Source organism: Amphiura filiformis, chromosome 13 (genome assembly GCF_039555335.1).
Source record: "Amphiura filiformis chromosome 13, Afil_fr2py, whole genome shotgun sequence".
Classification (NCBI taxonomy): domain Eukaryota; kingdom Metazoa; phylum Echinodermata; class Ophiuroidea; order Amphilepidida; family Amphiuridae; genus Amphiura; species Amphiura filiformis.
This window is the reverse complement of record NC_092640.1, coordinates 35,421,003-35,439,799: the sequence shown is the minus strand read 5'-3', so window position 1 is coordinate 35,439,799 and position 18,797 is coordinate 35,421,003. Positions and strand designations below refer to the sequence as shown.

Here is an 18,797-nt window from a genome sequence, read left to right as displayed (position 1 = left end):
AATAAATTGACTTTTCACAACATTTTCCTCATCGTTAAAATCCATACACCCCAATGGAAGACATGACATCAATCTTCCACACAGGGAGTGTGCATTTCAAATAGGGTTATCTGAATGGGTGACTCCATTTCAAATCTTCACCCCCTGTGTGGGATATTAAGGTTATGTATTTCATAGGGGTGTATGGAATTCAACATGAATAGCCCATTTTTCTTGATCGGGTCATTATGTGACATGATAATTAGATCATAGCATTCCCTAATAGGCTTTTGACATTGCTATAGGGTCCACAACTTATAAGTTCCCCCCTAAATACTCTTGCTAATAAATCGATAAATATTTGACGAAATGCCATCGTGTAAAAAAGATATAAGTAGCCTTATTTGTTTTACACAGATGGACCAAATTATAGCGTCATAGGTCATTGCGTTCAGTCACAATGATTCATTATATAAAAAAAGAGATTGTTTAAACAGTGTTAAAAGTGGCATCTGAGTCCCTAGGAGTCAGATCTCAAACAATACAGTAGGCCAGGCCTATGCATGTATTTGTTAAAGAAAACCTGACTGCTATGGACTAAGGTGCAACTTTTAAAACAACCTCTTCTCTTACACAATTAACCATTGTGACTGAACGCAATGATGTGTGACGCTATAAATTGGTTCACAGGGGTAAAACAAATAGAGCTATACATATCTTTTTACATTTGTATATTTCGTAAAATATTTGTTGACTTATTTTAAAAAGTATTAGGGGGGAACTTATAAGTTGTGGACATGTATATAAAGCTTTTTGAAATAAATTGAAGAAATATTGTACGATGTAAAATGTGTGTGCAGCCTTGATTGTTATACACACCTGGACAATTTATAGCATCACACATCATTGCGTTCAGTCATAATGGTTCATTATGTAAAAAAGGCCATTTTAAAAGTTGCATCTGAGTCCATAGGAGTCAACGATCTGGCAATACAGTAGACCATGCCTACTCATATGATCATTTTGTTAAGGAAAGTTGACTCCTATGGACTCGGGTACAACTTTTAAAATAGCCTTATTTACATAATGAACCATTGTGCCTGAACGCAATGATGTGTGATGCTATAAATTGATCCAGATGTGTAAAGCAAATAGGGCCACATACCTTTTTACATTTTTCTTTTCATAATTTTTTTTTATTTACCTCAAAAAGCATTAAGGGAACTTGCAAGTTATGGATCCTACAGATGATTATTTTCACTGAAGTGCAAGGTGTCTCAGTTTACTCACACAGTGGTGGCACCAGAGAGGGAGACCCCAACTTATGATTTTAAATCAACCACAAATGATTACAGTACTTTGCTCTTTGCGTTTTTGGAAATCACAGATTTTTACGTTTTTGGAAAATGGTGCGTTTTTTTGGTCTCCAAAATCGCATATTCTTAGAAGCTCTAGCTTCAGGGTTTAATGACATTGAGTAACATGGGTGTGGTGGACTGAAGAAGTTTTGGAATAATTATATAATATTGAATGGCTTTGAGTGTGATACAAGAATATATTTTTCTATCGAGTGCAATATATTCTTGTATCACACGAAAATAAGCCATTCAATATTATTATTATTATTTATATCAGGCTTTTGCTATGCGGTAAAATGAAAATTTAAGCTTACCTAGCCACCGGGTTTAACCAATGTGTATTGTAATGTAAGCTTACCTTTTGACCTTCTTGTTTTCTGCTCTTTACTCTCCAAAGACATTTTCGAATAATTATATATAGGTTTATTTGTAGATGTCGATTATATTTCCTCAGGTTATCCTCATCCAGAATTGCCGCGAATTAAGTTTGTGATTTTACTTGTTTATACAGTACGAAATCTCCTGTGAGCAGTTACGATGTCTGTGGTGTATTGTTGTGCTGTTGTATCATGACGCGTGTTGGTGCCGTCACCATGGTAACGCGCGACGCGTACGCGATACGTGTACAATATTCAAGAAAAATTGTATTGCATCCGGGTATTTTGCAAATATTGTACAATATACAGTTTTATTGTATCGCTCAAAAGCCTGATATAAATAATAATTATTATTATTGCATGTGCACCAGATAGGGGGTGGCTAACATTCTAAAGAAGAAAAAACTGCCATAGAAGTGAACATGTAAATATAAAAAATTCAAGATTCAATGTCATGAAAACCACCCAAATTCTTGAACTCACCTGTGCATGGACAAAGATGTCATTAAACAGCAGGAACCAGTGTGTTGTTAGTCTCCCCGCTCCAGTCACATTAAGAGGCTTGGTACGACTGTCACGTAGCAGACGACGGTCAGGTTGCTTGATGGATTCCTGCAAAGTGGTTCCAAATGTAAAGAAGATTATTATGATGTAAACAATATAACCATAGATTAATGTCACATAGATTGGAATATTCCATGCCTGTGCCCTTTAAGTGTACTTTAATTGATCAGCTGATGCCGGTACAGCGTTCGGACCTACAATCTTAGAAATAATTGTTCGAACATTTTAAAGGCCTTATTGGAAATGGTCCCCCTTTCTACCGGGACATGACAATGTTGGCATGCCCAATATGCTCATCTTCATCTTACTATCTTCTCCCAACATTGTTTGGTGGGGAAAGGGGAGGGGGTATGCGTAAGATGAACATTGAGGCAACACTCTTATAATTCTTAGTTTCCAGTGACAAACGCACCCCTTACTTATCGTCAACCCCCATAGGTAACATGCACACCTTCTGTGGTATGAAAATGGGAAAATGTTCATGACACAATGAAAATTGTACCTGCTGTAAATAAGACCCCCTTTTTCAGCATCGCTGTCACCCAAAGACCCCATATTTTCTTATGATGACATGCTCTGTCACCCAAAGACCCTAAATTTTTCCTTTCGATCTGTCACCCAAAGAATATATTTCCATTTAAACAGCAACAAGTCATCTATCACTGATTTTGTTACTTCTTTGGAAATAACAAGCCAATTGAAGCCATAAATTTAGAACTCAAAATTCAATTTTTGTGGCTTCTTTTGGCTCTCACCCAAAGACCACATTTTAAAAAGATCATATTCTCACCCAACTCCCCCCTAATTTAGATCCAAATGGTCCGTCTCTCTACCAATGACCCCATATGTTGTACATTTTGCTCTCACCGAATGCCAAAAAACATGCTCTCACCCAATGACCCTATATTTTTGATATTTTACTCTCACCGAATGCCCCTTACTGCAAAAGTGCCAACCCTACACCTATATGTGACCCATCACATCGAAACACGGCAGTTGTCGTCAAAAATGAACTTGTAGGTTTCTTTACCAGACTAAAGGACAGCTTGTAAGCTTTAAAATGACGCCTCTTCCATTGATGTCGTATGTTGAATGGTGATTTTATGTGACAAATAGGATTCAAATTCCTTATTATTTTCTTTATTTTTCGGGTCACATTTTATTATCTTTAAATGTGGGTTTCCGACAACTGCCGTGTTTCGATGTGACAGGTCACATATCCATTTCATATTGAAGTGCCCCATCCCCCCTCCCGAACATAAGAGCTGCATTCAACACTTTAATTTCGAGCTGTGAGAAATTTTTTGAATTCTATGTGCAAGGAAAATGAATTCTTAATGTAAATTTATAACTTTTCACTTTGGTAGAAGATAATGTTATAATAATTGTCCTTCCACAACAAGTTGAAATTCTAATTCTGGGCAATGAGTACCAATGTCAACAAATGATTTTTTTGCAACTTGTGGATATCAGAAGTGATCGTGATCTGAGATCGGAAAACATCTCAAAAAATTCTGCCTTATATGGTCAATATCTCAGAAATAAATCCAACATCAAAAAAAAAAGTGCCTGGAATGGACTCTCAAGATTAAGAAAAAAGAAAGCTTTTTTTTTTGTTAAGAATTTGATGTACCAACAAAAATTGCCAACAAATCACTTTTTGGTGAATTCTCTCCATAAATGTTTTTACAACAAAATCTTTATGATGTATTGCCTTTAAAAATGTATACTCTTGCCTGAATAATTTTACTTCTTCATGACTTAAAAAAAAGAAGTCATGGCACTTTCACTACATGTTCTCGCGAGGCTATACTAATGTGTTTCTTCTTTTTTTGCGTACAAAACATGCTTGTGTGTCTTGTTTTTCTTGTGTGTCTAGGCACAAAATCAGAGCCTTTTAAGGGGGTAGCGGGGGTATAGATGTCATTTTTGAATGGTATTGAAAAAGGCACACCAGCAAAAAAAGACACACAAGATGGAAAAAAAGACACACAAGGTGTCCATCAGACGTTGTGTCAAAAAGACACAAGAAAAGTCACACAAGTATCACAGACACACAATACCTGGGTGAGTAGGTGTGCATGTCTGAAAGTGCACAGCTACCTTAAATAATATGCAGGTCACCTACCATACATTGCACTATATGAACTTAATCATGCTCATTTAAGGTTGGTCTTAAGGGATCTAAAAAGAGCTTTTATTGCGTTTCGACAGTATTTTTTGTGGGACATGAGAGCACCTCAGACCTATCGAATTGCATTCTGAATACGAAGCATGTCTTTCTGATATCAAATAATTTTCATTTTTGAAAATCACAATATAATACAAATTATAAAAATTTGATATTTTTCAAATTTTTGATACATAACAGTCCTCGAAGTAAATTATATAAATCTAATGACATATTCTTAAAGTGTATGTAGCAGGGAGGAAAAGCCGACGGTCAATTGAAAATTTTGACCTTTCATATTGAAGATATGGATTTTTTTCCCAAAAGACCTAATTTTTTTTGGTGTTTTGGGAAAAAAATCCATATCTTCAATACTGAAAAGGTCAAAATTTTCAATTGATCGTCGGCTTTTCATCCCACCTACATACACTTTAAGTATAAATCATCAGATTTATAAACGTTTACTTCAAGTACTGTTAAATATCAAAAATATCAATTTTTAATGATTTGCCATAAAATGTGTATTAAATTGCGAATTTCAAAAATCAAAATTATTTGATATCAGAATGACATTCTTCGATTCAGAATGCAATTCGATATGTCTGATGTGCTCTAATGTCCCACAAGAAATACTGTCCAAACGTTCATACCCCAGCCCTTAACCCTGGAATTATGAAAACTTTTGGGCCTCATAACTGCTAAATTGTTGGTCTAAAGTATGCCTATATAAAAGTATACATAATTAGAATGGCAAAGAATTCACAAATCCATCTGTGAAGTCAAATTTGGGCCAAAAATGCTGAGCTGTGGAGAAAATACTAAAAACAACCATAGTCACAACCATAGTCACTAATGAACTAGATATAAATATCTAGGACCATCTTTTTTTCCTTTTTTATTTTTTATTTTGATCAACTTCACAAAAAATGGTTGAAATGTAGGTAAAAATCAGGATTTTTTTGCAAAATTGAGCATTTTTCATCAACTTTTGGTGAAAATTTCTCAAAGTTGATCAACATTCCAATTTAAAAAAAAATAAAACAGGTCCTAAATATTTATATCTATTTAAAAAAAATTAATATAAACATTTATTTTCTTAACAATTTTTGTTTGTTGCCTGACCAAATTTGGGTCAAAAAATCAGGGTTGTTTGATTTTCTCCAAAACTGGGCACTTTTGTCAAAATGTGACCTCGCAGATGGATCCATCAAGTCTTTGGCATTCTAAATATGTATACGTTAGGCCAACAATTATTAAAGCAGTAATGAGGCCCAAAACTTTCCAGGGTTAAGACCAACCTTAAGTATAAAAAACCCTTAGATTTCTCTGAATGTTAAGCGTATATGTATGTGCATGAACCATGCAACAAGAATTTATGAAAGTTAAAGTCATATAGAACTGTAAAGACTACTTAAATTTGTGTATAAATATTTCATGAATTATTGTCAATGACCAGCATTTTGGTGTAAACTTAATTTCAGGACTTCAAATGTTCAATTATACTTCCAAACTTGTCGAAATGCAAAACTTTGGAGTTTATGGGTATTAAAATTACCAAATATGTGCACCTCATGAATTTTGCAAAATTAAAATATCTAGAAAAATAGAGCTTTACTTTAACACTAAATATATGACGGTTAACTGGATATAGGACAATTTCACATGACATACATAGGTTAAAAGTGCATTGCTGATTTGCTCGTTTCGCTAAGCACGTACACACACTCTACAAGGAGTTTCATCCCTCACAAACATCAGTATATATCCAACTAGAGTGCAGCGTGGTCCAATTAATTACTCTCATCTTTACTGTCAAAGGACATTTTATCATAAAGTATCAGTGCATTACCCAATGTAAGCAATGGCTAATCTAAAGACTAACACACCAGCATGGGAGAAACGTGTGATTCTGTTCAGCAGTGTTGGAATATTACTACTGATGAAGGTCCTCGGTGCGCTACTGGTACCGATTCTTGCAGAGTGGAACTGGACTACTGATGCCGTTAATAACTTCACAGTACAATGTATGACAGAGAAACTATGTGTAAAGCCTATGAATGATAACTGTGTTTGTTTAGACCACAATGCTGAATGCATTGAAGAAAGCGTTGTATCAGACATTAAATACGATGCGCACCATACCACCCCTATTTCCGCTAAAGGAAACATCATCAGCCAGAGGGATGTGTTTAATAGAGAGCAACAGGCAACAAATACTACTTGTTTCAATCAAACACATTTGAATACTCCTGAACTGATGCTTCATATCAACTTTCATGTGGTAATTCTATTTTTGGTACCACCAGTTGTATCTGTCGTAATCTCCCCATTGGCTGGGGCATATGGGGATACTTATGGCTTCACAATGCCACTGCTGATAGCACTCACTGCTTCCACAACCATGACATTTTTGTATGCATTTATGTCCAGTTTTACTGCCATTTTTATTGGTAAACTACTCCAAGAATTTGCAAGTGCTAGTGCAAGACCTGCTATATATGGTCGCATATATGCCTTATACCCACCAAGCACAAACAGAGGAAAGACCCTTCTTGGCATCCTTATGGCATGTAACTCTTTTGCATATTTCGGACCGGCACTCTGCGGAATTTTGTTCATATATTTGAAACAAATGGCTGCATTTTTAAGTTTTGTTCCTGTGGAAGTTTTACTCATATTTTCTATTCTCTTGACAAGTCAAGTCAAAAAAGTCGCAAGTTCTGATGAAAATAGCGAAGATAAGAAGATGGACGAGATAGATGAAGACAAATTTCTTTACCATCATGCAGACTCTGCAAGAATTCCTCTGCTTGATGCAGAACCACATAATAACCAGTTTCCTTTTCCTGAAGCAGAACCACCAGATGATCACAATGGAACCAAGCTTTACCAAGTAATAACTAACCATAGAATTCTTATAGTAAGCCTGACTTTAATGTTTGTGTACTTCCCAAATGCATGTCTGCAACCTGTTTTATCAATATGGATGAAACAGAGATTTGGCAGCAATGCCGACACCACAGGTCTGTTCTGGGGTACTGGTGGTGTGGCGAATATAGCAACAAGTTTTATCAGCGTCAAGTTTTTCAAGCGCTATCCTAGTCACATATGCCTGTACACAGCAATACATTTAGCGTTATGTTCTTTAACTTTCATGTTACTACCTATGTTACCATCACTCTATACAGCAGCTACCTGCTTTGCATGTAACATTTACCTAGCTGGTGCAACGCGTTACGGTGCTACAAGCATACTCTCAACTTTAGCAGAAACTGAATTTCAAAAATGCTATGGACATGTTCTAGGTATCGGTAATATTGGATCCAAAGTCTCGTTGTTATATAACACAGTTGGATTTCAAACAATGTGCGCAATTATAGGACCATTATTCCTACTGTGGGCACCATTTCTATTTTTTGTAAGAGATACAGGTCTAAGAAAATCACCTAATGAGAATGAATCTAGTGAAGCAAGCATAAAGCTTCCAGTTTTCAAACCTTTCCAAACATCGTCTTTTTATGTACAACCAACAATAAATCAACTCAAATTGAGTGACCTTGTGTAAAAGTCGTTTAAGGTCGATTTACAATGAGTCACTTTTGGAAAATGTGAGTAACTCAAATGAGTCATTTTGTCATTTGTAAATGACTCGCAAGCAGTTTGTCACAAGAATCAGTCCAAATGAAGTTTAAGTTAGGGGATTAAGATTAGGATTAGGGTTAAGGTTAGAGCTAGCATTATGTTTATTGGGGTTAGTGTTAGGAACTCAAATATGGATTTTGGAAAGAAAGTTCAACTATTCTTAGGTACGATTGTAACATTTGTGACAAATGAAGAATTATCAACTTCTTTCATTTGACCACTTCAGAAAAATTGTGGTGGTGGATTGGGAAAGTTTTGGAAAAGCAGTTTACAGTTATTCTTTATGTGAAAAAAAAATGAAGGTTCCTTATTTAGGACAGACATATGAGATGGAGGTTCAATCAAAATTGAGGAAAGCACCAAAAGGAGGAAAATTATATGGTCAATTCCAGCTAAAGCGGACAAAATTCTCTCTATGTTAACTTTCCACTTTAAAATGTCATTAATAAAGGAAATCACGTTATTGATGGAGCATATCATGTCACATCCAATGTGCTCTCTTTGAGCATATAGGCCTTTACTAGCAAGTCATACCAGGGGACAAGTTATGATGGCTTAAATGAATTGGCGTTACCCACTTAATTCAAAGATAAAGCACCATATATGTCATTGAATGTCCTTCAATCAAAATGAAATTATTACCGTTAGAAAGACGTTTGCATGATCTCTCATCATATGTAAAACGATTGAATTCCACCAAAGTTTGTGGACTCTAGAGGCCATTGGCTAATAATTTTGTTACCCACGTATCAAAAATAAAATGATCGTTCTGAAAAAAGTTAAGTGAATATGCCATAAATGACTATATCATGAAACGAAGATTCGTTCTATAATTCTGAGGCCCAAGTGATTATTTTATGCAAATACATTTTACCCATAAAATTCCATAAAATCAAATTTTACGTTACCCACGTATCAACTGTTACCCACGAGTCCAGCAAATATAATTGCCATAACTTAAATTAACATTTAATGACTTTGGACACTGAATTTAGTTTGACAAGCGCTTAAAATTGTAAATCGTAAAAATACGTTCACCGCTTTTAAAAAGAATCTCTGACGGTTTAAACTTTTGATACCCCACGAATCCCGAATAGATGATAACCTTGAAAACAAGGAGATTGTTTATTTTAAGTTTAAATCAGCACATATTCAAGCCATGGGTATGCTATAATTTTTACAGTACTTACAGTTTATGCACCTAAGAAACATAAACCCCAAACGGTACTATAGTACTTATAGCTTTATCCACTTAATTCGGCGTTACCCATTAATCCAAGGATTTACTCGTAAATTATATGTTTCTTATGCATCTTAACATTTTGAAAACATGCGAAATAGGTTCCAAAACAGTCCTGTTTAATAGCGTCCTCTTGAAGGTATACTGAAGCTGTATCATGAAGTTTTGATTGATTATCCTAAATTACCATTTTTTGGGTAAATGCAATTGGTTAGAGAAACGGGAATCATTGAAACACAATGGAGGAATAACCGCATGATGGTTTCCAACCACCTGTAATATTTTCTATTTTGCCGCTTACCAATACATACCTTCAAATATGTGTTACCCACTAACATTTTGGTTACCCACGAATCCCTACTTAAATTATAGTTAACAATGTATAACAATGTATTGATAGTGTTTTAGTTCATAGGAACTGTCAAACACGAGTTAATAGAATATTGCTGCATGAAAATATGGAATGATTTTACTAAAATAATAATATAAAACTGTTTGCTCTGTCTATTTGAATTTGGCATTATTCTCACAATTTTTATACCCAAAATGCCATAATGATCAATTCTAAATATTCCATGCAGTTTGCATTTTGATTAAAATTCATTTTAGTGCCATTGCAGTCTGAATTATTGACATACGGAAAAGTAATTTTTATTTTTATTAAAATTGCTATTTTTCAGACGCTGTTACCCACGAATCCATCCGAGATCCTCATCCTGCAACGAGATACAAACTCTAACTTTATATTTCTATGAAGCATTTATTCTAATCTTTCGAAATAATACAGTAATGTTAAATGACAGCCACTTTGGAAAGAGTTCAAGAATTGACACAATCTTAACTGTACACCTGGTTCTTTCTTAACATTTGTAATAACCAACATTTTTCTTTGTAGATATATGTAATAAAATGCTATTTTACGTTCAAAGTCTTCACCGATTTCTAGTGTATACAAGTCACACATAAAATATTGAAAGATATTAAAGAAAGTGAAATTTTATGGCGTACAACAGGTGAAAAAGGCTTGAATTGTGGGTAACATGCATATGCTAATTAACACTTTATTTGCTCTAGTAAGAAAAGTTTTTTTTCAATCCGATGGCACTTCCACCTGATGATTCACTAGATATGATCGTCTCATTTGATAAGTCTAGAATTGAAAAGGATAACATTTTTAAAATGGCCCCCAGAGAGAATTTTGTCCCGCTTTGGCTGGAATTGACCATATATTCTAAACTTAAGTATAGGGAAGAAAAACTTAACAAGGTGGAATTCCTCTAATTAGAGGAAGAATCTCATCCCTATTAGGGATTTGATAGAGGTAGGTAATAAATTCGCCTTTGTGCATGCAACCATGACATGTGACCTTATGAAAATTACTATCAAAAACAGTAAAGACGTCTTAAATTTACTTTACTTAATAAATTGTTAATGCTTAGCATATTTGAAGGAACTTATATACTATCAGGAATCCAAGTATTCATTATTTCCAAACTTGTCAAAATGCAAAACTTTGAATTTATGGGTATTAAAATTCACAAATCTGGGCACCTTGTGAATTTTGCAGTATGAAATACCTCAAAAAATAGATTCTACTTTTACAGAATACAGGCGATGGTTCACTGCATACAAATGGGGTGACTGCACGTAGATGCTATCTATCATACAATGTACAATGACCCATTGTGAAAGTTTGACTTACTGTAAAACACTTAAATTTTGCAGGAACTTTATTTCGCGAATTGAGAAATAGGCAGATTTTTTTAGGGTTTCAAATTTGCGAATCAAGAAGATTTACTGTTAGTTTCAATGTAAATTTTATATTTCGTGGGGGATTTAATTTCGTGAATTTCAGGTCCTCGCAAAATTAAATACCTCACAAAATTTAAGTGTTTCACAGTATATTGAACCTAACATAATATATAGATTTACTATTGCATTGTTGATTTGCTAATAGTTTATTTCGCTTGTCAGTGACCCGTGCAAATTTCAGTATGAAAATAGAATGCAGAAGTGTCGAACTATCTGGATTTACTTACTATACTGATTTGTTGCTGAATAAGATCTTTTTATCATAAAATATCAGTGCATTAAAAAATGCAAGCAATGGCTAATCTAAAGACTAATAGAACGCCATGGGAGAAATGTGTCATTCTGTTCAGCAGTGTTGGAATATTACTACTGATGAAGGTCCTCTGTGCGATGCTGGTACCGATTCTTGCGGAGTGGAACTGGACTACTGATGCCGTTCATAACTCTACAGTACAATGTGTGACAGAGAAACTATGTGCAAAACCGATGGATGATAACTGTGTTTGTTTAGACCACAATGCTGAATGCATTGAAGAAAGCGTGGTATCGGACAACAAATATGATACAGACCATACCACCCCTATTTCTACTGAAGGAAACATCATCAGCCAGATGCATGTGCCGAATAGAGAGCAATATGCAGCAAATACTACTTGTATAAATCCCACATATCAGAATTCCACTGAACTGATGCTTCATATCAACTTTCATGTAATAATTCTATTTTTGGTATCACCCGTTCTATCTGATGTAATATCCCCAATAGCTGGGGCATATGGGGATACTTATGGCTATACAATACCACTGCTGATAGCACTCTTTGCTTCCACAACCATGACATTTCTGTATGCATTTATGTCCAGTTTCACTGCCATTTTTGTAGGCAAATTTCTGCAAGATTTAGCAAGTGGTAGTGCAAAACCTGCTATATTTGGTCGCATATATGCCATATACCCACCAAGCACAAATAGAGGAAAGACACTTCTTGGCATTATTATGGCATGTAACTCTTTTGCATATTTCGGACCGGCACTCGGCGGAATTTTGTTCATGTATTTGAAACAAATGGCAACATTTTTAAGCTTTGTTCCTGTTGAAGTTTTGCTCATATTTTCCATTCTCTTGACAAATCAAATAAACGAAGTCGAAACTTATGATGAAAATAGAGAAGATGAGAAGACGGATGAGATAGATGAGGACAAAACTCTTTACCATCATGCAGACTCTGCAAGAATTCCTTTATTTGATGCAGAACAAGATGACAACAATTTTCTTTTTCCTGAAGCTGAACCACCAGATGATCCTTTCAGTGAAGCAGAACCACCAGATGACCATAATAATATTAAACTTTACCAAGTTATAACTAGCCATAGAATTCTTATAGTAAGCCTGACTCTAACAGTTGCGTACTTCCCAATGGCATGTCTGCAACCTGTTATATCAATATGGATGAAACAGAGATTTGGCAGCAATGCCGACACCACAGGTCTGTTCTGGGGTACTGGTGGTGTGGCAGACATAGCAGCAAGTTTGATCAGCGTCAAATTTTTCAAGCGCTATCCTAATCACATCTGCCTGTACACAGCAATACATTTAGCGTTAAGTTCTGTACCTTTCATGCTAATACCAATGTTACCGTCACCCTATACAGCAGCTACCTGCTTTGCATTTAACATGTACCTAGCTGGTGTAACACGTTACGGTGCTACTGGTATGCTATCAACTTTAGCAGAAACAGAATTTCAAAAAGCTATGGATATGTTATAGGTATTGCTAACATTGAAGCTAAACTGCCAAATTTTATTGCGCCAATAGTTTCAGTGTTGTTATATAACACAGTTGGATTTAGGGCAATGTGCACAATTATTGGACCATTATTGCTACTGTGGGCACCACTTCTATTTTTTGTAAGAGATATAGGTGGTCTAAGAAAATCACCTGATGTAACTGATGAGAATGAATCTAGTGAAGCAAGCATAAAACATCCAACAGTTATCAATTATTTCCAAACATCATCTTTTTACGTGCAACCAACAATAAATCAACTCAAATTAAGTGACCTTGTGTGACAGAAACTCAAATGACTATTTCTGAGTGTATGTCAATTCACAATGAGTCACCTTAGATATTGTAAGTAGCTCAAATGAGTCACTTTGAAAATGACTCACAAGCCATTTGTAATGAGTGATCATTATTCCAAAAGGGTAAGGTTTAAGGGATCTTAAATATGGGTAAGATTTAGGTTATAGATATAGTTAGCATATTTAGGGTTAGTGTTTGGTACTCAAATATGGATTTTTTGGAAACAAATCTTTTGGCCTTCTATGGGACAAGCTTTAACATTTGTGACCAAAAAAACCTGAAATGTCAACTTATTTCACTGATTTTCCAAAACGTTCCCAATCCTCCATAATGTTTCTTATAATAGTAACTTTTCCATTATTATTACTACTAGGCGGTTACCCGTATTTGGCGGTTCTCGGCTGGGCACGATCTGGCTGATGGTGACTACCCACCAAGTCTTATGCCCATCCGACAGTTTTTACTAATACAACCAATACAAATTTGTTCTGTCTGGGGTCAAGATGCACCCACCCACCAAGTTTGAGGAACATGCGACCCCTAGTCCCTGACAAAATAGACGGTATAATAACAGAGACTCATGGCCATGGCAACCTATGGGGAGTAAGAGAGAAGGGCCCAGGGTGCGGTCCCGTGGGTAGTAATCCACTAACAAATTAACAAACTTGGTCTGGCAAGGACCAAGTTGCACCTACCCACCAAGTTTGAGGAACGTGCGACCCCTAGTCTTCGAAAAAAATAGGCTGACAGACTCACAGAGTCAACAGAGGCATAGAGTCACAGACTACCAGTATTATTATATAGATTATATTATAAACATTGAGGTGATAGTTTTCAGGTATTTCTAAAACTGTGAACAAAACAATGGAAGATGCTTGTTAATTTAGGGATGTTGCCTAACTGACTATGATATAAAATTGGATGGTTTGAACCCAATACACAAATTTATTGGTCGAGCTATGAGTTTTAAAATATTGGACGAGACAAAGTCGAGTCCAATATTTTTAAACTCATAGCGAGACCAATAAATTTTGTATTGGGTGAAAAAACCATCCAATTTTATCATTATTATGTTTTCAGAATCTTTTCTTGTCAAAACATGACTTTTGGTAAAATATGTGATTTTTGGTAAAAAATGTGATTTTTTGTCAAAAATGTAATTTTGGGTCAAAAATGTGATTTTGGGTCAAAAATTTGATTTTTGGTCAAAAATATGATTTTTGATCAAAAAGTGATTTTTGGTCAAAAAGTGATTTTTGGTCAAAAGTATGATTTTGGTCCAAAATGAGCATGTCAAAAATGAGTTTTGGTCAAAAAAGTGTAGAAAACAAAATTTTTGGGGAAAAGGTGAGCCTATCCAACACAGTTCAAGTTTTGAGTCCAAGTGTTGATTATATTGGACTCTTCAACTCTGTACAAAGTATAGGAAGGAAGATTCTGAGAACATAATAATGAATTTAATTAAGCACATAGCTAGTTAGTTAATTTAGGAACGTTGCCTTACTATGAAATTAATTGAGCATGTATTTATTGAGCAGAAGTTAAATTATCAACCAATATGCATGCAACCATGACATGTAACCTGATGAAATTCAAATAACTATACATCAAATAATATAATTTTACTTCATGTAATGAAATGTCAATGACCAGCATTTTAGAAGGAGCTCATATATTTTTATTAAATTTCAGGAAACCAAAATATTCAATAAAATACTGGAATAACTTACGAATTTTGCGAATTTTCATCCAATCTCATTTAACGTGCACTAGATAAGCCTCCCAGAGACAAACAGTCCAACCTTGTCTACGGTTATAAGTGTGGGGATCCGGACTGCACAGAAGCGTATGTAGGAGAAACAAAGCAATCCCTCAAAGCTCGTCTTGGACAACATAGACGTCCTAGTTCTACTGACTGGCAACCGGATTCTGCTATATACGCTCATGCCAAAACTTCCGGACACCAAATTGATACAGAGGATGTTATCATTCTAGATCATGAGGAGAGGTGGTTTGAGCGGGGAGTTCGAGAAGCGATTTGGGCACGAGTGGAGAAGCCATCCCTCAACAAACGAGGGGGCCTGAGATTCCAACTGTCGCACGCCTGGGATTCATCGATTGTCAATATTCCTTGCCGATTGACACGTGACCAGTCTCTGATTACGATCAATACCGGAGCATCTTTGCAGTTGCCAGATGAAGTCCAATGAGATTGGATGAAAATTCGCAAAATTCGTAAGTTATTGCAGTATTTTATTTATAATTCACCTCTGATTCTACGACTGGATGAATCATAATATACATCAACATTCAAAATATTCAATGTTATTTACAAACTTGTGGAAATACAAAACTTATATTTTTGGGTATTAAAATTGTCATATAAAATTGGCTCATGAATTTTGCAAAATGAAATACCTTGAAAAATAGTGTCTAATTTTACAGTATACAGGTGTTGGCTCATGTGCAAATGGTTCAATAAAAATTTATATAATACCTATCATAATAAATAAATTTGTTATTGGCAATAACTTATTGCATTTATAATTGCACTTTTATTTGCTGATAGTTTATTTGATAAGCACACAAAGCTCTACAGTACATTGCAAACGTCAGTATCCAAATAGCATTTACTAGACTGACTTGTATCTACAGAGTCTTGTTGCCATAAAGTTACGGCGCATATCCCTATGTAAGCAATGGCTAATCTAAATACTAAAACAACGCCAGTGGATAAATGTGTGATTCTGTTCAGCAGTATTGGAATATTTCTACTGATGAAGACCCTTGGTGCCCTGCTGGTGCCGATTCTTGCAGAGTGGAAGTGGACTACTACTGATGCTGTTAATAACTTCACAGTACAATGTGTGACAGAGAAACTATGTGCAAAACCTATGAATAATAACTGTGTTTGTTTAGACCACAATGCTGAATGCTTCGAAGGAAGCAACATAGGGAACACCATCCCTATTTCTGCTAATGGAAACATCATCAACCAGATGCATGTGCCGAATAGAGAGCAACATGCAGTAAATACTACTTGTACAAATCCCATATATCAGAATACCACTGAACTGACACTTCATATCAACTTCCATGTAGTAATTCTATTTTTGGTACCAACAATATTATCTTTCATAATTTCCCCAATGGCTGGGGCATATGGGGATACTTATGGCTTTACAATACCACTGCTGATAGCACTCTTTGCTTCAACAACCATGACATTTTTGTATGCATTTATGTCCAGTTTCACTGCCATTTTTATAGGTAAACTTCTGCAAGAATTTGCAGGTGCTAGTACAAAACCTGCTATATATGGTCGCATGTATGCCATTTACCCACCTAGTACAAACAAAGGAAAGACACTTCTTGGCATCCTTATGGCATGTAACTCGTTTGCATATTTCGGACCGGCACTCTGCGGAATTTTGTTCATGTATTTGAAACAAATGGCAGCATTTTTAAGTTTTGTTCCTGTTGAAGTTTTACTCATATTTTCCATTCTCTTGACAAGTCAAATCAACAAAGTCGTAAGTTGTGATGAAAACTGCGAGGATGAGAAGATGGATGAGATAGCTGAGGACAAATTTCTTTACCATCATGCAGACTCTGCAAGAGTTCCTTTACTTGATGCAGAACCACATGATAACCAGTTTCCCTTTCCTGAAGGAGAACCACCAGATGATCCTTTTCCTGAAGCAGAACAACCAGATGATCTTCTTTCTAAAGCAGAACCACCAGATCATCCTTTTTCTAAAGCAGAACCACCAGATGATCACAATGATACTAAACTTTCCCAAGTTATAACTAACCATAAAATTCTTATAGTAAGCCTGACTCTAACAGTTGTGTACTTCCCAAAGGCATGTCTGCAACCTGTTATATCAATATGGATGAAACAGAGATTTGGCAGCAATGCAGACACCACAGGTCTGTTTTGGGGTATTGGTGGTGTGGCGGACATAGCGGCAAGTTTTATCAGCGTCAAGTTTATCAAGCGCTATCCTAATCACATCTGCCTGTACACAGCAATACATTTAGCGTTAAGTTCTTTACCTTTCATGTTACTCCCTATGTTATCATCACCCTATACAGCAGCTACCTGCTTTGCATGTAACATTTACCTAGCTGGTGCAACTCGTTACGGTGCCACCAGTATGCTATCAACTTTAGCAGAAACAGAATTTCAAAAAGGCTATGGACGGGTTATAGGTATCGGTAATATTGGATCTAAACTGCCATATTTTATTGCCCCAGTAGTATCAGTGTTTCTATATAACACAGTTGGATTTAGAGCAATGTGCACAATTATAGGACCATTACTGCTACTGTGGGCACCATTTCTATTTTTGTAAGAGATACAAGGAGTCTAAGAAAATTGCCTGATATAACTGATGAAGCAAGCATGAAGCTTCCAGTTGTCAATCATTTCCAAATGTCTTCTTTTCATGTGCAACCAACAAGAAACCAACACAAATTGAGTGATATTGTGTGACAGTAACTCAAATGAGTAAATTTGAATAATGTCAATTCAAAATGAGTACCTCTGTGAGTACCTCAAATGAGTGAATTTGAAAAGGAGTTATATACTTACTATTTCAAAGTAAATTTGGCAAATTGCAGCATATCTCAAATTCAAAGGAGTCTCTTTAACAGAAACCCAAATGAATCACTTTTAAAGCACCTCAAATAATATTAATCACCTTTAAAGGAACACTCCGGCAATCACAACATTATGCCTTGGGGACAAAATCAAAACTCGACAAGCAGTCAACAGCCGGTTCCGGGCAGTTCCGTCCGGTTGCTGTTGTTCTAAACAATGGAAACCGGATGGAACCGCCCTGGAACCGGCGGCTGACCGCCGGTCAAGTTTTGATTTCATCCCTTATATGTTAGAAAACAATTATCATGCACAAATCACATGAATTTATTTAAAACTCATATTGACCATAAAACGAATAAAAACAGCCAGCTCTCAACAAGCGATACTCAAAATTACCACAGCGAAATTGCCTGTGGCAATGACGTCATGATTATTTGTGCTCAATTATCATCAGCCTTCATTGTGCAACAGGCAATTTCGGTGCCCGAGAAATTTGAACATCGTGTGGTGAGAGACGTCTGTTTTTATTTCTTTTTATGGTCAATATGCGTTTATTTTAAATAAAACCATGTGATTTGTGCATGATAATTATTTTTTCTAACATATAAGGCATGTTGTGATTGACAAAGTGTTCCTTTAAAACAATTTGGCATTCATGACAGCCAGCAAATGCCAGTTTTGAGTATACTCACATGATATGACATGCAAATTTCAGCTTTTTGGTCACTTTATCAATGACAAAAATTATGGGGCATTTATCAGGAACAATACAGTATGCATCTGATTATGTTATATACTGCACTATCCATCTGCTGTCTTACATCCAATATATGCCTCATATCAGGAGAGCATGAGAAACATTGTGCTGGTGGATCTGGAAAGTTTTGGAGAATAGGTTTATTCCTCATGTGAATAAAACAACTGAAAGATGTTGGTTATGTAGGAATGTCAACTAACTTACTATGAA

The 18,797-nt window shown here is 35.6% G+C and overlaps 1 protein-coding gene across 1 annotated transcript in view; it reads right to left on the bottom strand.

Annotated features, from left to right (window-relative positions):
• Nucleotides 1-18,797, bottom strand: part of LOC140168274 (alsin-like) — a 145,415-nt gene that overhangs the window by 66,494 nt on the left and 60,124 nt on the right. The window contains 1 exon segment of the mRNA XM_072191629.1: nt 2,198-2,326. Coding sequence (XP_072047730.1) covers nt 2,198-2,326 — 129 coding nt within the window.